Genomic DNA, 26,380 nt, shown 5'->3' on the forward strand with positions numbered 1-26,380 from the left:
TGTGAGAGAATCTGAGGTCACGACCTGTTGACATTTCTGACAGACAGTCAGCACAGGGATGAAGATGCCAAGGATCAGAGGAGGAGGAGGAGGAGGAGGAAGGAGGAAGGGGGAGGAGCCATGTTCAAACAGGTGAATGAGTGAACTGGTGTGAGGAGGAAGAGCAGGCAGACTGATTTGTGACAAAGTGAACACCGGCAGTGTATTCTGGGAAATAACATCCATGTAGAACAAAATCAAGTCAGAATCTTCATAAAAGTAAGAAGAAATGTTTTTATAAAAGAGTTGTTTATGAATTATCATTGATAATCACTTTTTTTTTAATTGTGTCTACAATGTTTATATAATACAGTGAATAAAATCGAAATCCACTGACCCACTTTCTTCAACGTTCAGGCGTAAGTTGACTTGTAATTGACGTCATTTCCGGTCGCAAACCTTATAAATACAGGTACGCGGTTGTCATGGCGGCTTGACAACAGTAAACAGTGAAGATGGAGAAGAACGCCGACGCAAACTTTAAAGCGTACGAGGATTATCTGGACTCTAAAGTGACGTCGATGGATTTATTTTATCTCAAAGTGAGTCACGTGAACAAACTCTTCCTCGGCCCATTTTCCGTTCTGTTTGGTCAGAAACTCATTCACTAAACCAACGATTTTACGTTTAAGTTCGACAACATGTAACAACACTAGTGATTTCAACACAACGCTCTGCTTTTAAATAATCAATACGACTTTTTCTAACGTTCGGCGTGTTTCAAACACACCAAAGCTGCTTTTATTACGTGTAAAACACAATTTGATTCAGAGAAGATATTGTTACTATAGCAGCAGCAGCTAGCTTACTTATGCTCTGGTTTAAGCGGATTTTACCGAAAGAACCCGATTAAACAAGATCATAATTAACCGGATTGTTTTTAATAAGATGATAATGTGTCGTTGTTGAAACTGCGTCTTTGCGACTTTTAAACGGTTTAAATGAGCTTTTACAGCGGTTAACTGCTGTGGGAGAGTAAGCTAACAAACCTAGCAAACATTGAAATGGAGTCTGGTTTTTTGTCCTCGTGGCCATAAACAGTCAAAGTTTAGTTAAAATTATTTTACTCGTTTTTATGAGACTTAATATTGAACATCTTTAACTTCTGCTGCAGGTGTGTGTAGTTTTGTTGGTGTAGCGTGTTTGCTCGGACGCTAGGTGGCAGCAACACGAAGGTTTTTCATGTGCATTAAAATCCTCAAAACAAATTTATATTTTAAACAATTCAGTTTTATTGGAAGTTTTAGTTTCTACCTATTATGTTAATGTGTCTGAAGTAAAATAAAAACTTCAAATCAAACAATTATTGATCAAATCATCATTTATTTCTAATATTTGAAGAGGAACTTTCAGGTTCTATCGTTTTTTTATTATTATTACTTAAATTGTATTCGGTCTTTTGAAAACAGAGAACAAATAAACATAGTTTACTCTATACGTTGTTTCGCTACAGTTGTATTGAATGTGTGTGAAAACCTTCTGATAAATAGAATAGAGAAAGAAAGCGAATCATAGATGATGCTAAAAGTATGTTTTCTTGTCTGGAATTCTGGAATGTGCAGTTCCTCTCTTTGCCTTTAGATGGAGCTGTTGTTAATGATAAAGCCAGCTGCTGCAACTTTGTTTGAACACCTGTGTACACACACACACACACACACACACTGAGAGAGAGTTCTGATAAATCTGCTAATCATAAACTCATTTTCTTGGGTGTGTGTGTTTTCTGTCATAACTAACCTTGTAAGGACCAGTAGTCCTCATGGAGACCATAACCTGGTCCTAATATGGCAGAATCTCATTTCTGAGGAACTGGTTAAGATTTGAATTGTGGTTAAGGTTAGTGTTAGTCATTAACTGGTTATGGTTAAGATGTGTATGTCACACACACACACACACACAGAGTCAGTATGATGTGTGTGTGTTGTCCTCTGGGGTGTGGACGCGGCCTCAGAGTTGGAGGACATGTGGCGACGCTTTGATCTGACAAACCACAGGAAGCGACGCAAAGAGCTGATTTTGTAGTTGATGACATTATGGTCTGGATTTTAATGTGAATGTTGAGTGAAATACTGTTTGAACGTTATTGTCAGGAGTCAGTGGACGTTCACGAGCACAAAGACACAAAGCTGGGAATAAAACACTTTATTTATCCATCGATCAAACTGAAGACGTGAAACATGTGACGTAGATCTTCTAACTGGTCTTCTTCTCTGGTCTCCACAGAGCAGAGCGTTGGCTCGTAAACTGGTCGAACACGGACACAAAGGCACGGTCGTGAACAGGGAGGAGTTTGAGGACAAATCAGCGTCTCAGGCTGCGGAGTCGGTGAAGAACAACGCTGCGTTTTACCGGAGTCGACCCGTGTAAGTGAACGCCTCAGTAATTTGGTAACACTCTGTAACACAAACCGGGCTTATCTTCTTTTAATGGTGGGTGGGGAAAATCTGCCATGCTGCTGCTGCCCCCTAGTGATTGCAACAGTTACCCTACTAGCTCGCTAACAGCTAACATGTGCAGAGTTGCAGCTAATGGTTAAATTCATGGTTAATCTGCTGATTATTGTCTGTGATGCCTTCATGTTGCTCAGGTTCTTCATGTTGTTCATGTTGTTCAGGTTGTTCAGGTTCTTCATGTTCATGTTCTTCAGGTTCTTCATGTTCATGTTGCGCAGGTTCTTCATGTTCTTCAGGTTTTTCATGTTCTTCATGTTCATGTTCTTCAGGTTCTTCGGGTTCTTTGTTTAGTCTTGACATCAGATCAAAGGCAAAACGAATTTCTTTTATCATACACACAAATCAAATCATCACACCTACGTCCTGTTTGAACAAGGCTTTTATTTTGGCGGGAACCTGGATCATCAGTCAACATACACACACACACACACACACACACACTGTACATTCACCTGTGATGTGTCACGTTTGATTGAACCTTCAGATGTTTATTCAAACCCTCTCTCTCCTCTGCGTGTGTGTTGACTGTATCAGTGTTGCTATGGAAACAGCTGATTGTTGGTTAAATAGTAACATGTAACCATGCGAGCACAAACAGACACACTTGATTGATGTGTGACAAGCTCCGCCCACTTTCACATACGTTATAATATGTCAAATCTTATTTATAATAAATAATAATACGAAGGAGGAGCAGGAGATCAGTGAAGGTTAAAAATCCACAGAGAATAAACAGATTAAAGAAACATCAGTCACCATTATTCCTAACTTCTCTACATTTATCTGCTTCTTTTCTTTTCCTTTCTTTTCTTCTCGTCTCTCCTCGTGAACACTGTGGTGATTGTACTCAGCGTCTGCAGGTGTTTCACTGCGTCCTGAGGCCTGTGTTTTCACAGTGTGACCATAACAGGAGGTCAGAGGTCAGTGTGGTCCAATCAGAAAACCACAGAGGAAAAAAGAGGGGATGATGGGAAGGAAGGAAGGGGGGGGGGGGTTTCAGATGGAAAAAGTCTGTGGTAAAAGAAATTGAAGCAGAAATTGAAAAAGTGAACATGATGACGGTCAGTGAACGGTCAGATCTTCAGCTCAATAACACAGTAACACTGTTTTTAATCCAGTCCACTCCGTCATCTCTGATCCAGATCCTTGGTTTCACAGGTTCTTCCTCGATACAAACCACTTAAATCTGTAGAAAAAAAACTGCCACTCACTGTACTGTAGTTCCAGTTACTTTAGCAGTTACAGTAACAGTTACTATAGCAGCTATAGTAACTGTTATTATAACATTTACTGTTACAGTTATTACAGCAGTTACAGTAACAGTTACAGTATCAGTTACAGTTACTATATCAGTTACAGTTTATAGCAGTTAGAATAACAGTTACTATAACAGCTACAATTACAGTAACTATAGCGGTCACAGTTTATAGCAGTTACAGTAACAGTTACTATATCAGTTACAGTTACTATAGCAGTTACAGTTTATAGCAGTTATAGTAACAGTTACTATATCAGTTACAGTTTATAGCAGTTAGAATAACAGTTACAGTAACAGTTACTATAACAGCTACAATTACAGTTACTATAGCGGTTACAGTTTATAGCAGTTACAGTAACGGTAACAGTTACTATATCAGTTACAGTTACTATAGCAGTTACAGTTTATAGCAGTTATAGTAACAGTTACTATATCAGTTACAATTACTATAGCAGTTATAGTAACAGTTACAGTAACAGTCACTATAACAGTTGCAATAACAGTTACAGTAACAGTTACTATATCAGTTACAGTTACTATATCAGTTTATAGCAGTTATAGTAACAGTAACAGTTACTATATCAGTTACAGTTACTATAGCAGTTACAGTTACTATATCAGTTACAGTTACTATATCAGTTTATAGTATTTATAGTAACAGTAACAGTTACTATATCAGTTACAGTTACTATAACAGTTACAGTTACTATATCAGTTTATAGCAGTTATAGTAACAGTAACAGTTACTATATCAGTTACAGTTACTATAACAGTTACAGTTACTATATCAGTTTATAGCAGTTATAGTAACAGTAACAGTTACTATATCAGTTACAGTTACTATAACAGTTACAGTTACTATATCAGTTTATAGCAGTTATAGTAACAGTAACAGTTACTATATCAGTTACAGTTACTATAACAGTTACAGTTACTATATCAGTTTATAGCAGTTATAGTAACAGTAACAGTTACTATATCAGTTACAGTTACTATAGCAGTTACAGTTACTATATCAGTTTATAGCAGTTATAGTAACAGTAACAGTTACTATATCAGTTACAGTTACTATAGCAGTTACAGTTACTATATCAGTTTATAGCAGTTATAGTAACAGTAACAGTTACTATATCAGTTACAGTTACTATAGCAGTTGCAGTTACTATATCAGTTACAGTTACTATATCAGTTACAGTTACTATAGCAGTTACAGTTACTATATCAGTTACAGTTACTATAGCAGTTCCAGTAACAGTAGCTGTTCCAGTTGAGCAGATGTGAGGCCTCTGTTTCCTGTTCTGCTGGGGTTCTTCTGGCGCGGCTCCAGACGTCCGTGTCAGCACATGTCACGAGTGAGCTCGCGTGCTCACGGCAGCCGCGGCGAGGTTTTCCGTCAGACTCCCCGCGAACTCCCCACAGGCCACTCCCACGGCAGCCGCTCATTGTTCATTGTGTCCACAGAGCGTCTGAACAATCCAGGTTTAAAAATGAGAGCCAAGTCAAACCAGACGCTCGGTGAAGAGAAGACCGCGGTGGACGTGATTGGCCAAGCTGACCTCTGGCCCAAACCGCTGGCGTTTTTCACTTTCTTTCACACGTTTTCAGTTCACTATAATACGTATATATGTACATACATAATCATCAGCAACAGCAATGTTATTCATCTTAAATCGGAGAGATATTTCTGCATTTAAACATTTTTATTTGTTAAGCAACGACTCGACCTCGTCCTCGTGCTGACGTCTCCTTACACGGACAAACCTGTTCTACTCTGTTCTGCAGAAAGATCTCGCTTGGATCTGTTTAGAACGTGTTCTTCTACGTGTTCTCAGCAGCACATGTGTCAGTCATCCACACGGATCATTATAATCAGACGTGACAGAGGATTTTGCAAAAACACCAAAATAAAGTCGATTGTCGTGTGTGAGGAATTTCTCCTGACGTTCACCGACATCCCAGAATAATATTTTACATGAGATTCATTTTCCCGAGCGTTCAGGAAAAATATTCTGCTGCTGTGTGTGTCTCAGTGTGTGTGTGTGTGTGTGTGTATATGTGTGTAAGTGAATGAGTGACAGGGTTATTTTCAGCTCTCTTCATGAAGATGAACTTGTTTATATTCGTTCAGTTTCCTGTGAAAGTGTTTACACTCTGATGTAAACACACACTTGTAGAATCGTCATTGGAGCAGCTGTTCACACAGTCTGCACGTTCACGTGGATTATTCAGAGTTTGTGGCCGAACGACGTTTGTTTTTCTTGTTTTTATCTTAAATCTTCATCTTTGTCGTGTTTATCTGAAGTTTTCACTGTTAAAACCAGTTGGTTTAGTTAAAACCAGTTGGTTTAGTTAAAACTAGTTAGTTTAGTTAAAACCAGTTAGTTTAGTTAACCCAACGACTGCGGTCCAACCCCCCGCGTTGCTCCGCCTCCTGCTCGTTTATTTTTATCATTACAACACAAAAATAAGCTTCTTTATACCAAGTAACAAGTGAACATAATTATTAGATGGAAACAAATGCCTAAATGAGACTAAATGTTGTCTTAAAAAGTGAGTCAAACTTTATCGACAAAATGAACGAGACAAATTTCAAAATAAAACTTTGTTGCGTTTAAATGTATGTATTATTAAATGTTTTTTTCTTCTCAAATTTACTCTCCACATCACCCCAAATTTATTCATCCATCCATCCATTTTCTACCGCTTTATCCAGCACAGGAGGGTCGCGGGGGGGGGGGGGGGGGGGTTGATGTGCCAGTTCATCCACTAAATTCAGATTCATGTTGTTGTAGCGTTTCCTCATGATCTTATTTCATGTAAAATCATTTTAATAACAGACTCTTTTTGAAAGACCTGGTACTGTTATTCAGTCCGGGTCCAGATCCAGATCCAGGTCCAGATCCAGGTCCAGGTCCCACCTGCACTGACCACAGTCCAAAAACGACTGTGAGCTTAACAACCGTCATTAGCAGCTAATAACCGTCATTTAGTGTGTGTCCGTGCGTGCGTGTGTGTGTGTGTGTGTACTTCACTCTCCGTGACTGTGTGTTGCTTTAGCTACTGGACGTGGGTTACCCCGGTCTAAACCCCCGCCCCCCTCTCTCGCTATCTCCCCCTCCCTCCCTCTGTCTCTCTCCTCAGCACCTGTGTTTACTTTGGGGCCTCGCCCCCTGTGACCCAGCAGCGATCCTTCTCTCAGTCAGAGACTCAGTCAGTTCCAGCCTGTAAAAATGTGCCGTGCGTGCACTTTTACCGCCGTGTGATTCAGACTCTCAGACTCTGTGTGTCCAGCTTCAGTATAAATTACAGTCCTCCTCCTCCTCCACATTTCTGGTCAATTCAAACGTCCATATTCACGAGTTCGCCTCAGCCTGTTGTGGCCGCTGAGGTTTGTGGAAGGAAAGTGAAGTGAGCAGCTGTGAGTGTAAAAGACGAGGGACGCTGAGTTTACTCTGAATATTCAGCATCAAACGAGCACTTTTAGAAGCAGAGGCCGTGCAGGTGTTCACAGGCAACATTGTACCACTCACACACTCACACCCCAACCCTGGACTCTGTATATTACTATATACTATATACTATATACTATAATACTGCAAAATACTTTGCAGGCAGTCTGTTGGTAGATATAGTTCACTGTTTGGCAGTCACAAAAAAACAGACAAAATCAATCTTCAAACATTTTGAATCTGCTTTAACTTTTGCTGATGTTGTTCTCAGAAGACTAGAGTCCTGCGCACAGGCGTACCAGGTTCTGGACTCCTGTGTTCCAGGTGTTCCACGTTCTGGACTCCTGCGCACAGGCGTACCAGGTTCTGGACTCCTACATTCCAGGTGTTCCAGGTTCTGGACTCCTTTGTTCCAGGTATTCCAGGTTCTGGACTCTTTCATTCTGGACTCCTGCACTCAGGCTTTCCAGGTTCTGAACTCCTGTGTTCCAGGCGTTCCAGGTTCTGGACTCCTGCATTCCAGGTGTTCCAGGTTCTGGACTCCTTTGTTCCAGATGTTCCAGGTTCTGGATCTCCTGCGTTCCAGGTGTTCCAGGTGTTCCAGGTTCTGGACTCTCATTCTAGCCTGCTGCACTCAGGCGTTCCAGGTTCTGGACTCCTGTATTCCAGGTGTTCCAGGTTCTGGACTCCTGCATCCCAGGTTCTGGACTCCTGAGCTCCAGGTGTTCCAGGTTCTGGACTCCTGCATTCCAGGTTCTCGATTCCAGGTATTCCGGGTTCTGGACTCCTGGGTTCCAGGTATTCCAGGTTCTGAACTCTTTCATTCTGGACTCCTGCGTTCCAGGCGTTCCAGGTTCTGGACCCCTGCCAGAGTTCTGTTGTTCGTACCACACTGTGAAATGCTCAAATATTAGTGCCCATGTTTTTTCAGGTGCGCATACATCAGAGTATGCCAAAAAAAAAAAAAAAAAAAAGTTCCCATGGAAACGGTCCAGCCTGGGTGTAAAGAGCTGGTGCCAGAGGATCATGGGAGAAGTCCATGAAAGTGATAAGTGACTCTGAGATGAACAGAGGCAGCTGTGACTCTGACTGCATTATTACCCTGTTCTTCACAGATTTGATTCCACGGTAAATACGTCTCGAACGTATATTTTGTGTCTCATTGTTTGTGTTGCGTCGTGGTATTTGGAGAATGTGGGAGTTTCCTGGAGTTTGGCAGCTGTTGATGACTCTGACTGTCAGAAATCATGAATTCAATCAATTCTTTGAGTTCATTTTAATGAATGTGATCATTCTTCTTCTTCTTAAGTATTAACACTGCCATGTGAGCGCCCCCTGCTGCTGAGAAGCAGCAGAAGCTCAGTGAAAACCAGATTTTATCCCTCCAAATTCAAAATATAGCTCAGTTGTTGCTGAGGCTGAAAGTGGTCCATTAAGAAACGTTAAGAACCTTCATGTGAGGAACATTTCAGAACATTCTCGCCTTGTCTTTTCCAGAACACTGGCATGTGCAGGAAAAGAGCTCAGAGATGACTTCCTGAAGGCGCTGGCAGAGCGAGAGGAGGCCAACCGCAGCGGCAGAATGAATGTGAGTACATTAATACTGCACCAGCATGGCTACGTAACGGGATTCCCCTCAAATATTTCTGCCATTCCATTAGTGTGGACCACACACACACACACACACACACCCTTCACACCTCCTCGCTCCAGAGACCAGGAGAGTTCACTTCCTGACTTCCTCTGGACCAGAGTCCAGCTACTGTTTCCTGCTCTTTACTTCTGACATTTAAAAAACATCTGAGTCATTTTAATCTGAGGAGGCTGGAAACAAACACATCCACACTAAACCACTTTCAGAGTCTTCATCCACACTACACCTCTTTCAGAGTCTTCATCCACACTACACCACTTTCAGTCTTCATTCACACTACACCACTTTCAGTCTTCATTCACACTACACCACTTTCAGTCTTCATTCACACTACACACGACTTTCAGTCTTCATCCACACTACATGACTTTCAGAATCTTCATCCACACTACACAATTTTCAGTCTTTATTCACACTACACAACTTTCAGTCTTCATTCACACTACACCACTTTCAGTCTTCATTCACACTACACTACTTTCAGTCTTCATTCACACTACACCACTTTCAGAGTCTTCATCCACACTAAACCACTTTCAGTCTTCATTCACACTACACCACTTTCAGTCTTCATTCACACTACACACGACTTTCAGTCTTCATCCACACTACACGACTTTCAGTCTTCATCCACACTACATGACTTTCAGAATCTTCATCCACACTACACAATTTTCAGTCTTTATTCACACTACACAACTTTCAGTCTTCATTCACACTACACCACTTTCAGTCTTCATTCACACTACACTACTTTCAGTCTTCATTCACACTACATGACTTTCAGAATCTTCATCCACACTACACAGTTTTCAGTCTTCATTCACACTACATGACTTTCAGAATCTTCATCCACACTCTTAAACCTACAGTATGGTCAGTTGAGAGTGTCCAGTTTGGACTGTGGGAGGAAACAGGTGAAAACACACACAGACACACACGGTGAGAACATGCAAACTCCTGCAGAAAGACCCTTGTTCTGACCGGATCGTGAACCCAGGCCCTTCTTGCTGCAAAGGCAGGAGTTCTAACCACTACACCACCGTGTGGCCCCTCTGTGAATGTTATCATATTCATTTTGGGCAGGTGTGTAACTTCACTTCCTGTTGGCAGTAAACGTGTACATCAGCAGCCTTGTTTTGCTGACATGATATTTTCTCCCTCCAGCTTCCTCTGAACTGCGTTGCTGTTTATTTTCCTCGGAGCTGCTCTGTTTAAAATTAAAGCCACATTTGTGCACATAATCCCTCGTCCCTTTGAAAGTGATTAAGTAACAGTTTAAGTTAATCCAGTCTGACGAGGCGTGACCTCATGCGTGTATTTACATTACACAGATGAATTCCAGACTACATGTGTGGACTGACTGTGAAACATGTGTCACATCAGAACTTTTGATTCTTTTTATTTTATTTTATTAGTTAAACTGCACTGTGTGTGTGTGTGTGTGGTGTTTGCACACATGCTAGTGTTGTAAACACACGATAAACACGTGACAAACACGTGTGCAGAGTAAAGTCTCTGCTCGCTCTCTGGGTTTTTCTTGCTCTTATCTGCGTCGCACCTGAAAGTGTCGTGTTTCTGCTGAGCTTTAATAACACGACCACCCAGTGTCACACACACGCACACGCACACACACACACACACACTCCCACACTCGCACACACACACTGGCTGTAAACGGAGGCTTTGTGTGGACAGACACGTTGGTCACATGACTCCAGGATCAGTGACACTAACTGGTTCCAGCTCGTGTTCTAATGTAAAGCAGACGCTGCTTCTCACTTCATATTTAAACTTTACACACATTGTTGTTGTTTCATGTGTCAGGGGAGTTTCTACATGTACAATGTAAACTACACCAAACACAGTGTAAATTTTACATAAACACAATGTAAACTTTACACAAACATGATGTAAACTTTGTAAACTTTACACCAAAACACATTGTAAACTTTATACCAAACACATTGTAAACTTTACACCAAACGCAATGGAAACTTTACACCAAACACGATGTAAACATTACACCAAACACAATGTAAACTTTGTAAACTTTACACCAAACACAATGTAAACTTTGTAAACTTTACACCAAACACAATGTAAACTTTACACCAAACACGATGTAAACTTTGTAAAGTAGTTAGCTTAGCATTTGCCTCAGTACAGTCGTAAGCTTAGCATTAGACTCAGTATAGTTAGCTTATCCTCACTGGAGTAGTTAGCTTAGCATTTGCCTCAGGATGTGTTTGTGTGTGTGAATAAATAAAAATGATGACATGTCATCATGAATGAATGAATGAATTCATCAAGTGTTGGACGATTGTTGTTTGACAGTTGACGTGACAAAAGCCGAAGAAGAAAATTTGTTAAAGTTCTTTGTGTTTGTGTCGGGTTGGAGTTACAAACTTTATCATCTCTTGTGTTTCCTGAGGCTCAAGGTTTACATTCACAATATTCACTCTCATTCATATCTCCTCTTTTTTTTTCTCGTCCTCCTGCGTCGTCATTGTGTCTTCGCTGCGTCTTCATTGTGTCCTCACTTCCTCGTTGCAGTTTCATAATCTGCTCTGCTGCCAAACAAAAGCTGCACCTGGACATTTATTTGTTCCTGAAGCTTTTTCTTTAATCAAATCCAGGTCACACCTGCAGGAAGCCTCAGGTGTGTGTGGGTGTGTTTTCATGGTTCATGTAAGTTTGTTCTTCTGTTACTACTTCCTATAGTTTTTATATATAGATGTGTGTATATGTAAACAATGTTAACTAAGTTAAGTTAGTTAACAGCTCCACACACATGCACACACACACACACACACCTGAGTAAATACTGAACACTGACCAATGTCCATCTGTCCCCATGTCCTCTGCAGCTCCAATTCTCCTCCTTCACCAGATTCTGTTTTTGACTCGTGTCCTCAGATTCTCAGCTGGTTCTTCTCTTTCTGCTGTTCCTTCTTCTTCTGCTGATTGTGACGAGCTCACACAGGTCACCGTGGCAGCGTCTGTGTTTCCTGTGGTCAGATGCCAGAGAATTGAGCTCACGGTTTAACTTTCAGCTCCTGAAACTCACACTGAATTCCTGTCATAGTTTCATGTCGTTGTAATTCATATTAACACATGAATGAAGCTGCTGCCAGAGACACAGAGAGGTGCAGATGTTTCAGACCAGGATCTTAAATCCAGAGTTACTGTGGGGATTGACATTCACTTGTTCATGTGTAGTATCATCATTGTCACAGTGATGCAGTTTATTTTAATACAACAGTTAAATGAGTTAAGATGAGACTTTTGATAAGAAGCTAACATAATGTTTTTACTCAGAGTGAGTCTCAGGCTGGTGACCTTTGACCCTGTGAGAGCAGGTGATGTGAAAAGAATGAGAGGATAAATCACGTTCACACTTTGTGTGACGGGCGACGTTGTCGCGTGTCACATTCAGCCGTTCACGCTGATAAAGTATCTGCTCTAATGGTGTTTGTTTGAAGATAAACACCAGTGAACTCTTCACACCCATATTTGTCGGAACACCAATGTGTAACTTATTAATGAGAGACTCGCCATCACCATGACAACACACGATCAACCTATATCTGTATTCTCTATGGACTTTGGTGTGGGAGAGTGAGTTGGTTTACAAACTTCAGTTTCCCGCTCTAACAGTGAGATAAAGACGTGGACCTTAAAAAACCCTGAACTGTGCCTTTAACAGGACATGTATGTGCGTGTGACTGCCGTGTTCCCGTTTCATAGAAAGCAGACATCAAAGGTTCAACTCAATCACATTGAGCGTTTGACAAACAGTGAAAACACTGTGACGTCGTTTTATTGCGGCGTAACAGCCGCTGACCCACAGGGGGCGCTCCTCACGCCAAAGAAAACACAGTGATGCGTGGGGGACTGTACATTTATCTTGTTCCTGTGAGGCTGCACCGTCTGATTTCATCCTCTTTGATCCCGAGTTTGTGGAGAAAAGTCTCACACTGATAACACACTGACACACAATCTGTGTGTGTGTGTGTCTGTGAGTGTGTGTCTGTGTGTGTGTGTCTGTGTGTCTGTGTGTGTTGACAGTTTTTTTTTGTCAAAAGCCGGAATATACAGGCTAACGTTAACCCTGCCAGGGACAGAGATTAGGACAGGAGACAGGACTGGACCTTGGACAGAGAGCAGGACAGGACCTGGGACAGAGAGTAGGACAGAAAGCAGGACACGACTCGGGACAGAGAGTAGGACGGGACCTGGGACAGAGAGTAGGACGGGACCTGGGACAGAGGTTAGGACGGTACCTGGGACAGAGAGTAGGACGGGACCTGGGACAGAGAGTAGGACAGGACCTGGGACAGAGAGCAGGACCGGGGACAGGACACGACTCGGGACAGAGAGTAGAACAGGACCTGGGACGGAGAGTAGGACAGGACCTGGGACGGAGAGTAGGACAGGACCTGGGACGGAGAGTAGGACAGGACCTGGGACAGAGAGTAGGACAGGACCTGGGACGGAGAGTAGGACAGGACCTGGGACGGAGAGTAGGACAGGACCTGGGACGGAGAGTAGGACAGGACCTGGGACGGAGAGTAGGACAGGACCTGGGACAGAGAGTAGGACAGGACCTGGGTTTGGCTCAGTCCTGTTCTGTAGCTCTCACTGTTCATTGTTTCCTCACACAAACACTTAACATACCTGCAGATTAGTGCAGATTATCTGAGATTATCGGAGATTATCTCAGATCTGAGCTGCAGGCTGTGACACATGTTTGACTCGTTCCTTTATTGATTTGACTTAACGTCCTTCCTTTAAGCAGGCGAGACACTGGAGGGACATTTCAGCGTCTTTAGAGACATTTCAGTGTCTTCAGATTATAAATCCTGGATTATTATTTTCAGAAACAGAAACAGTTTATTGAAAAAAAATAAATCACAGATTTGATTTCATTCAATTAAACACACGACTTAAAAGGGATATTCAGTAAAAACAGAAATCAGATTAAAATCAGTCAGATTAAGTCACAGTATGTCCATGTGTCGCTGTGAGAGGGTGAACACGTTCTCGTGTGTCATTTTTCTGGTCTCACTTTGAAGGCCAATCGTGTGCAGCTGAATGAGAACATGAACATCCTTAAACAATTAGAGCCGAGGGTTGCGTTCATGTGTTCACGTATGAACGTTTGAACCGTGGACGTACGTCCGCGTCTCCTCTGTTCCACCACATCTAACCAGAACCTTCCTGCTCTCTCTCTCTCTCTCTCTCTCTCTCTCTCTCTCTCTCTCGCTCTATTCCTGTCTCTTTGACCTTTAATTACAAACTCCACATCGATCATGTGCAGCTCTTTAATTATTATCCTCCACATTTAGCAGCCAATGAAGTCTCGCCACACTTTTTTAAAAGGGGAACATTGATGGAGATATAATTGAGTGTAAGGTTGTGCACAGAAAACGGGGATAAAATAAAACGTCTTTTGTTTAAAGCTGAATCAGATATTTATGGAATTAAATGTGTGCTTAAAACTGATTAGACTGGGGATAGAAAAAAACCACAGCGTCCACCTTTAATTTTGATATAGTTATGAAAAAATTAAATCCTGATAAACAGGAAACTGAAGGTTGTAAAGCACTCACTCTCCCACACCAAAGTCCATAGAGAAAATCAGTGATTTTAACATCACAGCAGCTCCTGTGAACATTAAAGTCTGCTGCGTCTTTTTCTAAAAAAAAGAGCTCGTCACACCGTGTCACCGGGCGACACGAGATCAAATCACTGCTTTACTGAGAAACACACGTGGAGCTGTTTATATTTACAGGTGAAACTGCGTTTGTTGCTGCTGTGAACGGGTGAATGTCGGCGTAAAGGTCACATTATACTTCTCCGACTGCGTAACCACGGAGACCACTCGAGCCTTCATACTTCTTCATACGTCGTGGTGACGGATACGCACTGCAATTTCCCTCCCGATCAGTAGGGGTCGCTACGCGCGGTTGTTGTGCCTTTGGCTACAGTGAGCAATGGCGTCTGAGATTGAAAGACTGTTGTTGTTGTTGGTCGTTTCTCACTTTTCTGTGTCACGGAACGCAGTTTTAAGGTCATTTGAGGCGAGAAATTGGCCATTTAGAGTCTAAACATGTGCTGTGTGTGTTAAGATATGATGTATTTATGTATAGTTTGGCAGCGACGTTGTCGACGCAGAGGGCTCTGCGTGACCTACGTAGAGCACTTTACGCAGGAATATAAATTGGGCTTAATTCTCTGCAGGAATGTGTCTTTAACCTGTGTCTTTGTCTCCTCTGTCCTCAGACATGAGATTAAATTCATTATCATCATCAGAACAACAACTCTGTAGCTAATGCTGCCATTATATACATCTGTATATATGCGTGTGTGTGTGTGTGTGTGTGTGTACAGCTGCAAATACTTCAAACGCAATATCATTATTTTAATGATTTTTTAAAGACAGGTAAATTACACAAACAGCAGTAAAAACAGATGTTTTGGATTCTAAATCTCATCTCTGACCCACGTTTTAAAGCCTCACTCAGTAATTTTCCAGTAAACTCACAATCGCTGACTCATCAGAAGGACATTTGGTGTTCAGCTGAGGGGGGCGGGGCCTCGGTCGACATGTGACGGACATGTGATCCAGTGTGAGGATTCACACCTGTGACCTCTTCACTTCCCGAGGTCGTCGCTGTGACCCCGCCCTCCGTCAGCGAGTCCCGCCTCCACACGATCCTCCTCCTGAACGTCAAACCGACTGAACGGAGCACAGCGCCCCCCAGAGGCTGCTGTGTGTGTGTGTGTGTGTGTGTGTGTGTGTGTGTGTGTGTGTGTGTGTGTGTGTGTGTGTGCGCGTGTGAACAGAGGACAGGAGTGTCTCAGAAGACGAGGCGTGACGCAGGAAGTGAGCGTTTCGTGTCTTTAACGACGTTTCGCTCGGTTTGCGAACATCACACAAATATTTAGGAGCAATTTAAGCCCCACCCACTCCGGCTCTTTGAAGCCTGTTAACAACAGGAAGTTCATCTGGGTTTAGAATCGCTGTCAAGTCATGTGACCTCAGTGTGCAGCGCTGCGGAATGAATATTTTCACTGGAGTTTGGACACATTAAAGGAAAGGTTCAGGTCAAAAACAAGTTGTGGAATAAACGTCTAGGTCTCACGTTCACATCTTTATCGCACAGTTAGACTTTTCCAACATCGCTAGACCAGCAGCTCAGTCAGTGATTGTGTTAGAAAAGATGTGAACGTTTGAATCAGAAGCAGCTCCCCATGTTTGTTTGTCTTCGACCAATCGGAATGAGCCTTTCGCGGTTTCCTGCTCTATCAGAAGATGATGATTCAGTGATTTTTCACTGGTTCATGTGGTCGTCGCGGCCTTTTCACCTCGTCTTCATCTTGACTCAAACAAACTGTGGTTTCCACCACTTTCATCAAACTTCTCCCTCTCTCTCCCTCTCTCGTCTTTTTAAATCCATGTCATAGCAGAGTATGATGTCATTTCCCGAAGCCCCGCCCCTCACGGACCCCACGCTGGCGTGGAGTCGCTGAAAGACAAATCCAAGTCTGCTGAGCCTCCGACTGTTCACTCCACAGATGATGAGATGAACGGGTGAACGATGAAGGCAGAGACGCAGCTTGTGTTATTCTCAGACTGTAATTGCACAGTGAAGGTCTGACAGTAAAAGTGAAGGCCGTGATGTTCACAGTGAGGATGTTTGTCTCAGATTAGAATGAGAAGGCCTGGTATGTGTTTACTGCTGCTGGATCATCGCGCTGTGGTCGCTGAAGCCAAACATCTGAGCCTAAAGCTGGAGGCCACGACTGACCAGCGAAATCTGTTAAAACATCCGTCTCCAACAACAGGAAGGGAGGGAACAGAAAAATAAAGCTGTTTGTGGCTCAGACTCTTTTCGACTGCTGCTGCAGAAGCTGAGGGAAGTGTGTCATTCCTGCACACATCTGTCTCCATGGAGACGACAACGTGGAAGTCTGGACCCACCAGGACGAATGTGTTTGTGATGTTGTTTGTTTGTTTGTCGTCGCCGTGTTAATATTAGACGTGTTTACAGGAGCGGGCGGAGCCTCGTGTCATACACGCATGCTAACGTACACGCATGTAGAGACATAGGGCAGTACCAGCAGACAAACACAGGGGGCAGTGCAGCTGATTGAGGATGGGTCCCAATCCCAAATGGGTTTTTCCCTAGTTTCCATGGTGACCCCTCCTGTGCTTCCCATCACTTTAAGATCACGCCCACTTAGTATTCAGGTGTGTTCAGGTAGCCTGGACAGGGTAGGAAGTGGGCGTGAGCTTAAAGTGGACAATCACAGGTGGTGTCGCCATGGAAACCATGGACAAACCTACTTGGGCCCCATATTGTCAGGCTGAAGGTGGCCCTCACATGGACCTGCTGTAACTGTAATAACAAACAGATAATCGATAAACTTTTTGATAAAAGATTTCATAAATGTTTTTAGACTCAACCCTGCCCTCTACTGGTGGATGAATGGATTTCTGCTGCTCTTTCTACTGTTGTTTCTCTTGTTGTTTTTGCTGCTGTTGTTTTTGTTGTTGATTTTGTTGTTGTTTTTGCTGCTGCCGTTTCTGCTAGTGTTTTTCTTGCTGTTGTTGTTGGTGCTGTTGTTTCTGCTACTGTTGTTTCTGCTGCTGCTGTTTCTGCTGTTGTTTCTCATTGTTGTTTTTGCTGCTGTTGTTTTTGCTGCCGTTACTACTGTTGCTTCTGGCTGTTGTTTTTGCTGCTGTTGTTTCTCATTGTTGTTTCTGCTGCTGTTGTTTCTGCTGTTGTTTTTGCTGCTGTTGTTTCTTATTGTTGTTTCTGCTGCTGTTGTTTCTGCTGTTGTTTTTGCTGCTGTTGTTTCTTATTGTTGTTTCTGCTGCTGTTGCTTCTGGCTGTTTTTTTTGCTGCTGTTGTTTCTCATTGTTGTTTCTGCTGCTGTTGATTTTGCTGCTGCTGTTGTTTCTGCTGTTGCTTCTCTTGCTGTTGCTTCTGCTGCCGTTTCTGCTGTTGCATCTGCTGCTGTTGCTTCTCTTGCTGTTGTTTCTGCTGTTGCTTCTCTTGCTGTTGTTTCTGCTGCTGCTGTTCCCGGTGTATTTTAGGATAAACTTGTTTCCCTCTGCCCACTGCTAATTTAAAAGCCAGTGGAATGTAGAAAATGGTTGGAGGAGGCAGCAGATATCCCTCGCTCGGTCACTTTGGTGTCTGAAATCCGTCGCTGCCACTGCCTTTGACTGATTTGTGTTCTGACCACATGTGCCAGACCCGCCTGCTATTCTCAACCCGTAATTCCTGCCTGGATCAGGACTCAGGCATGTGACTCATTTACTGTAGAGCCAGCGAGTCTTTTTTATTTTTCTTCCTCTTCTGCAGGAGAAAAAAAAACAACTTTACTTCTGTTTAAGTGATTCCACCTGTTACTGACAGAATGAATGTCTTTATCAGCTCACACCTGACATGGATTCAAACCTGTAACTCACTGTGTCTGTTGACATATAGATGTATTTTATCCACTTAATACAAGATTTATGTCATAAAATCTCCATCATTTGTTCAGATTGACCTCAGTGACACAAAGTGACCACACGAGGCAGCAGTAGACCAGCAGCTCCTGTGTCCCCGCGAGCTAAAATCACTGATTTTCTCTATGGACTTTGGTGTGGGAGAGTGAGTGGTTTACAAACTTCAGTTTCCTGAGTTCACTGAAGAAGGAAGTCCACTAACTGCTGACGTTCTTCTGACGTTCTTCTGACGTTCTGCTGACGTTCTTCTGACGTTCTGCTCCTCCTGCAGCAGCAGAACATCGGTGTGAAGTCGCTGGTGTTTCTTCGTCGTCTCCAGCAGTCTTTATAGAACCAGCAGAGAAAAGGACTTTTCTGATCATCTGCTCTGTAATTTCACGTTTTGCGGCTTCACTGATTTAGTGGTGACACTTTTTACTGGTGGCTTTGACTCAGCTTCAGCTGCAGTTAAACTGATGGACCGAGCCGCTTCCCGCCCGCTGGAATCTGGAATCTGACCACGGTCGTTCCACTCTGCCCTCAGGAGGAGGAGGAGGAGGAGGAAACACCTGCTGCTGTTATTTACTCTGTTTACAGATGCAAATGTCTTTTTTTTTTTTTTAACTTATTGTCTCTTTTCTTCTCTTGAAGAAAATCCGACATTTTTATATTTTCCAACAAACAACAAAACTGGTTACGCTTTTGTAGAATTAAAGAAACAGAAGCAAATCAATCAATCGATCATGTCTCATATTGATTTAATACTGATATAATATCATGATGTTTCTGCTTTCATTCAACATAAAAACCACAAAAACGGCCTTTAAATTTTTACAGCTGCTGCCAAGAAATCTGTCAGTGACACACCCTGTAATTATGAACACACACACACATTCACACACATTCACTCACACACACTATCAAAAAGTTTAGAAAGAATGAATTTCATGAACGAAGCAGAGAAATGACTCATCATTTTTTCTCGCAGACATAAATCACACTTCAAATTATGATTAACTTGACACAAACTTTATTCACTCACTCACTCACTCTGCCTCTTGTGGTCACTTTGTGTCACTGAGGTCAATCTGAACAAAGGATTTCAAACACTGAAGTGACAATATAAGACTTTTGAAGTCAGTGATGGAGGCAGCAGTGGATCAACAACTCCTCGGTGCTGTGATGTTAAAATCAGTGATTTTCTCTATGGACTTTGGTGTGGGAGACATCAGAGTGTGTATTATTTATTTTTAAACGCATCACAGATTCCGGATACGAGTGCGAGTGTGAAGACTGATCGGCAAATGACATCACAGTCACTCACGAGTGTGTGAGACAGACGTGGTTGTGAATGAGCGAGTCCAGCGCGTTTGAAGTTCAAACACTGATTTTTCAGATTAAAACACAAAGAATAAGAACAAAAAGACAGACGACGGGGACGACGGGGTTTGACAAAAACATTCTCCGTCTCATCAAAGAGACAAATGACGAGTCATGGTTTTCGTCAGCAGATCGAGACAAAGACGTCAGAACATGAAGAGAAGGTTTTTTTTTTTTTCATGTTTTCATCTGAAGCTTTTCAGGTGTGAACACGTTGTTGTGTCTGCTTTTCTTCTTCACTCGGTCACTGGTTCATGTGTCCAGGAATCCAGGTGTGTGTGTGTGTGTGTGTGTGTGTGTGTGTGGCTCAGATTCTCTCAGAAGAAGAGAAGCTTCTCTCTCTCTCTCTCTCTCTCTCTTTCTGTCTCAGATGTTAAAAACAGATGCTGTCAGGTTCACAGCTGCAGGTCACACATACACACACACACACATGACATCTGTTGGAAAACGCATCATCATCTTCATCTTCATCAGGTGCTAATGTTTGTTTCGATTTAAAAATCATTTCACCGATCGTTGTCACATTAATCATTCGTTCGATCACACTGTAAAAAAAATTAGGAAACAAAAAGTCTAAGATTAGTTAAAGCTGCACTACGTAACTGCTCGTTCTTCATGAACAGAAACCGTTTCATATGGTGGATGAAGTCTGAGGGAGCGTTTGTGTGCATACAGCAGCAGAGCAGGGGCGGGTGGAGACTGAACGTTTACAGTCGTTTGACTTGATCAGCTCTGTGTTTATGTTGACTCCGCCCCGCCTTGCGAACTCCATGCCTCTTTTCACTCATCGTCGCCGCCGCCATCGTACGAATGTCGCAACGCAACGAGATTCTCGTTGCGTCGACGTGAAAAACCTGAGCGTTGTTTTTGAAAAGTGGGAGGATTTATAACGTCTTCTTCTTCTTCTTCTTGTGTCTTTCAGTCGCTGGTTTTCATCAGGGACCAGAATCCTCTTGGACAGGAAGTGTCTGGTTACATAGACCTCGCCCACAGACTCAGGTCCCAGGATTTTGAAGTTTATTTCAATGGAAAGAAGAAGCTGATGCCGGGACGCTCAGATTTATGGTGAGTCTTTGAGAAAGAGCGATCATTTATAGATGTATCGATGCTTTATAACCGTTAAAAGCTACAGTTGAATAATAATAATCTAATAAAAGAATGAAAACCTGGTCTGATAAGTGATAAGAACCTAAATATAAAATCAAAACAATTGAAATGAGATTCATTCAGGGAAGAAACATCATGTTCGTCTTCTTCTTCAGTGTGAGGAACAAACACCTGCAGCAGAGCGTCACACAGACCCACCAAACCCCCGCGCTGCCCTGCTGACCTCACAGCTGTGTGTGTGTGTGTGTGTGTGTGTGTGTGTCAGGTGTATCACATTCCACACACTCATGTTCATCAACACGAAAACCAACATGACGACTTTGTGTGAAAAATCCCACGAGGACAAACGCAGGTCGTCGTTTGTGTCGTACATGTTTCGCAGTTCAGCCAAATGGTACGCGGCCGCGGTCCGCGACCACCTCTGTGACCTCTGTGACCTCTGTGACCTCTGTGACCTCGTGAACATGAGGGTGGTCGACTGTGTCCTGAAGTTCATGAGACGTCATAGATTCATAACGTGTTTGACTTTCACCACTTCATATTCACCTTCACAGCTTTAAACGTCCACAGTAACAATTTAATGGCACAATAAAGGGCAATAAATATGATAAAGAGTGTTTGTAAACCACTCACTCTCCCACACCAAACCCCATTGAGAAAATAAGTGATTTTAACATCACAGCACACAGGAGTTGTTGATCCACTGCTGCCTCCATCACTAAGTCCAAACCTCTTATTTTGTCACTTCGGCTTTTACGTTTCTACATTTGGATTTACTTTAGGGACGCAAAGTGACCACACGAGGCAGCAGAGGACCGGCAGCTCCTGTGTGCCCGCGAGCTAAAATCACTGATTTTCTCTATGAGGTTTGGTGTGGGAGAGTGAGTGGTTTACAAACTTCAGTTTCCTGTTGGAAAAGTCTGTCTAACAGTGAGATAAAGACGTGAACATGTGACGTAGATATCATAGACTTAAAGTGACGCAGATTTTATTCTCTTTCTTTTAGTCTTTTGTTTTCGTTTGTTTTTACATCACTTTAATCATCTTTTATTTCCAACTCCTCCAAACTTCCTGATGGACGTTTTGACGCTTCTCCTTTTTTCTCCTCCTTCTAATATCATCTTCCTCCTCCTCCTCCTCCCTCTTTTTTTCATCTCTGTGGGGAACAATAACACCCAGTGTGGTTTCTGTTAAGAGGGAGCAGATGCTGGAGCTGCTGCTGGAGCTGCTGCCCACTCACTGCACTCAACCTCCCACCACAGGACTCTCAGTCCTCCTCCTCCTCCTCCTCCTCCTCCTCCTCCTCCTCCTCCTCTTCCTCCAGCAGTCAGGAGGATGTGAGGAAAACAAGCTGTAGCATAATTTAAAACAAACGTTTTCCGCGTAAGGACACAAGTTTCTGTCCCGCGTGCAGCGATGCAGCAGCGTCGACGCCGTGGCGTCGGGGTCCTACGGGACAGCGACGGAGGCCGGGGCCACCACGTTAAGGTATGAGGCGAGGTCTTGGCGCGGCCTCCCTTCATTCTCTTCATGTTCAGTGTGAAAATAAATCTGACATCTGCTCGTTTCTGGAGGTTGACCAGAGAAGAAAAGTGGCTGACCAGAGAAATGTTAATTATCATGTGGAGCTTCCATAAAAATAGTCGCCGAAGCCTCCGAAAAACTGTCGGATCGCGTTCACAAAGACAGGAAGTGTGCACACGTCGCAGACAATATAATTTTCCTCCCAGTTTTAAAGGAAAAAAGGCCTCGGTTTGTGTTTTATAATTGGGACAGAAATCTATTCTCAACCTGCTGCAAGAAAAAAAAAAATTCAAACCTTATAATTTAATGCATGAGAGAAACGACCACATTCATTTTATACTTGACCAAAAATAAAAATGTAAAGAAATAACAAATATAAACTACAACTGTTTGGAAAAGTAAAGATTAAAGAGTAAGGGAAGTATGGAAAATTTGATGTATTTCATTTTTTTTTAATCAGATGAAATCATCGCTGACTGTGCTGCAGCGCCCCCCATCTGCGCGGATGTCATTTTACCTGGATCTTATTTTACCGCTAAGGTGATTTCTGGGAAGAGAAGGTCGACATTTCCTTCAATTTGAAAGCGGTGTAATCAGATTTCACAGCTCTTCGCAGAAATAGATCAAGTTTCGGGAAAATAAATGAAGATTAAAAATGTGCTCAGAACAAAGTAGAAACATTTTAACGTGAAGAATCAAAGACAGATGGAAACTTTAAAGCTGAATCTCAGTCCATGTTTTATTTTGCCGTCGCTTAACAAAGTTAAAGCAGTTTTTAATTCTCAGCTCCACGCCTGAGTCGTTTCTCTGAATTTAACCTGAACATGAGAAGAAAGTGTTTTGAATTCTGCTGCAGTTTCCCATCAGCAGCTGCAGGAACCTGCTGCAGCAGTCTGCTCTCCATCAGTCACTTGGCAAAGATGATTGAACCTGAGATGGAAGTGAAATGCTGATAAATCACATCCTGGTTTCAGTGGAGGATCCTGGACTGAGAGAGAGCAGAGGACCAATCAGACGCTGCGAATTAACCAGGCGTTCTTTGGTTTCATTTGTTGATCAGAAACAGCTTCACTGTGACTCTGTGACCTTCAGATGAGAAACAGACTTCACTCTCTGTTCTCCGCCACTTTGACCTGTGCTCTTCAGCATTAACGCGATAGCCACATCTGTGACGTGAAACACGCCAAGTCACGACCTCGGCCGTGGAAATCATGTCGAGTTAAACCCTGTTTCACTGTTAGGAAACAACCGCTCGCACAAGTTGAGCGCCCCCTGCTGGTAGAACCAGCCTGACTCTATGTGTACAAAATCTACATCACGTCTTTATCTCACTGTTAGATAGACTGTTCCGTTTGTAAACCACTCACTATGGACTTTGGTGTGGGAGAGAAACATGGAGAATTTAACACAAACTTCAGTTTACACTAAAATAAAGAGCTGAATGTGTGTCATGAGCGTGACCCTTGACCCTTGACCCTTGACCCTCTCTCTCTCTACAGTTACTACAACTGGAAAACACAGGTGTCCACGTCCAACTCCAGTCCAAACTTTGAGGTGATTTACGACGACACCAGTGGCCTCGTCTTCAAGAACAAGAGAGATAAAAAGATGGTGAACGTGGATCCTAACGTACGTTTGTTTGTTGTTGTTTGTCTTTGTGATTCAGTGATTGAGTTCAGCTGTTCCACTGCAGTAAAAAACACAGAAAATGACTGATAACTGCCGCCTGACAACAGTCTGACAGTAACAGCCGGACAGTAACGGCCTGACATCAGTCTGACAAAAGTCTGACAGTTGCAGTCTGACAACAGTCTGACAACAACAGTTTGACAGTAACAGCCTGACAACGACAGTCTGGCAACAACAGTCTGGCAACAACAGTCTGACAACAACAGTCTGACAACAACAGTCTGACAACAGTCTGACAACAACAGTCTGACAACAGCCTGACAAAAGTCTGACAGTAACAGCCTGACAACAGTCTGACAACAACAGTTTGACAGTAACAGCCTGACAACGACAGTCTGACAACAACAGTCTGACAACAGCCTGACAACAACAGACTGACAGTAACAGACTGACAACAACAGACTGACAGTAACAGTTTGACAGTAACAGTCTGACAACGACAGTCTGACAACAACAGTCTGACAACAACAGTTTGACAGTAACAGCCTGACAACGACAGTCTGACAACAACAGTCTGACAACAACAGTCTGACAACAACAGTCTGACAACAGCCTGACAACAACAGACTGACAGTAACAGACTGACAACAACAGTCTGGCAGTAACAGTCTGACAGTAACAGTCTGACAGTAACAGTCTGATAGTAACAGCCTGACAACAACAGACTGACAGTAACAGTCTGACAGTAACAGTCTGATACTAACAGCCTGACAACAACAGACTGACAACAACAGTCTAGCAGTAACAGCCAGACAGTACCAGACCGACAGTAACAGCCTGACAGTAACAGTCTGACAGTAACAGTCTGACAGTAACAGCCGGACAACAGTCTCAGAGACTGAAGTGTGACTGTATGAACCTTGATGACAGACTCTAACAGTGACTGTGTCTCTGTGATTGTTCCAGTGTGGACCTGGTGAAGACTCCAGCAGAACTGACCTACAGTCAGACCTCTACATTCATGTCGTCATCTACGACCACTTCATCAGAACCTTCTGAGCTTCATTCATCATGAAGATGATGATGATGATGATGATGTCGTCAATCCTGACGTCTGGAGGAAAGATCCAGAGGGAAAAGAGTTGAAGTGAGGAGAAAATACACAGTCATCATCTCACTTTAGTTTATTTTTGAAGTTTAATATAAACATTGTGGAGATGATAAATTAAGATTTTTATTCTTCTCCAAAATAAAACTTCAGTCACTTAACTTTGCTCAGTTTAACTCACTTTAAGCCCAGTTTAACTCACTTAAGCTCATTTTCACTCACTTTGAGCTCAATTTAACCCACTTTGAGCTCAGTTTCACTCATTTTGAGCTCAATTTAACCCACTTTGAGCTCAATTTAACCCGCTTTGAGCTCAGTTTCACTCACTTTGAGCTCAATTTAACCCACTTTGAGCTCAGTTTCACTCACTTTGAGCTCAGTTTAACCCACTTTGAGCTCAATTTAACCCACTTTGAGCTCAGTTTAACCCACTTTGAGCTCAATTTAACCCACTTAGGAACCTGCTCTGTGACCCTGCACTCCCTCCACGCTCTGGCCTGACCTGTTTCAGACTGTTTGTCTTAACTAATTAAAGACGTAAGAGCATTGAGAGTTAATGGAAGAGGAGGAAGAGGAGGAAGAGGAGGAGGAGTTGTGCTGCTTTAATGTCCTCCCTCAGGCTGCTGCAGTGGATCTAAGTGGACTAGATGAACAGATAATGGTCTTAAAGAATCCTCATGTCTCATGTTTTCATACTTAAATATCAGTCCTTCAGAATATATTATAAATATGTTATTTTATTTTATTAACTTTCTGATGTCATTTTGGACGAAATCACTCCAGTAAAAACTGTTATAAACTGAACTGGATTAACTGGATTATTAGAGGAGATTGAGATTAGAGTGAAGAATGTGAGTCACTCAGTTTAACCTGAAGGCATCGACTCTTTCATTATGAACAGCTGAACGTTTCATCCTCGTCAGGTGTTCACCTCGCAGACTCACTCACTCACTCACTCACTCACCCTGTCACTCACTCACTCACTCACCTCACTCATCCTGTCACTCACTCACTCACTCACTCACTCACTCATCCTGTCACTCACTCACTCACTCACTTTACTCATCCTGTCACTCACTCACTCACTCACTCACTCACTCACTCATCCTGTCACTCACTCACTCATTCACTCACTCATCCTGTCACTCACTCACTCACTCACTCACTCATCCTGTCACTCACTCACTCACTCACTTTACTCATCCTGTCACTCACTCACTCACTCACTCACTCACTCATCCTGTCACTCACTCACTCATTCACTCACTCAC

The 26,380-nt window shown here is 42.8% G+C and overlaps 1 protein-coding gene across 1 annotated transcript; it reads left to right on the top strand.

Annotated features, from left to right (window-relative positions):
- Positions 1-494: 494 nt before the first annotated feature.
- On the top strand, positions 495-25,060 carry cfap299 (cilia and flagella associated protein 299; the record flags this gene model as incomplete). The annotated part of the gene is made up of 6 exons (XM_083905105.1): positions 495-581; positions 2,263-2,402; positions 8,697-8,787; positions 20,664-20,806; positions 23,872-24,001; positions 24,968-25,060. 6 exons carry the CDS (start codon positions 495-497, stop codon positions 25,058-25,060), a joined length of 684 nt encoding a protein of 227 aa, XP_083761231.1.
- Between the last annotated feature and the right edge of the window lie 1,320 nt (positions 25,061-26,380).

Source organism: Microchirus variegatus (genome assembly GCF_963457635.1).
Source record: "Microchirus variegatus genome assembly, chromosome: 18".
NCBI lineage: Eukaryota > Metazoa > Chordata > Actinopteri > Pleuronectiformes > Soleidae > Microchirus > Microchirus variegatus.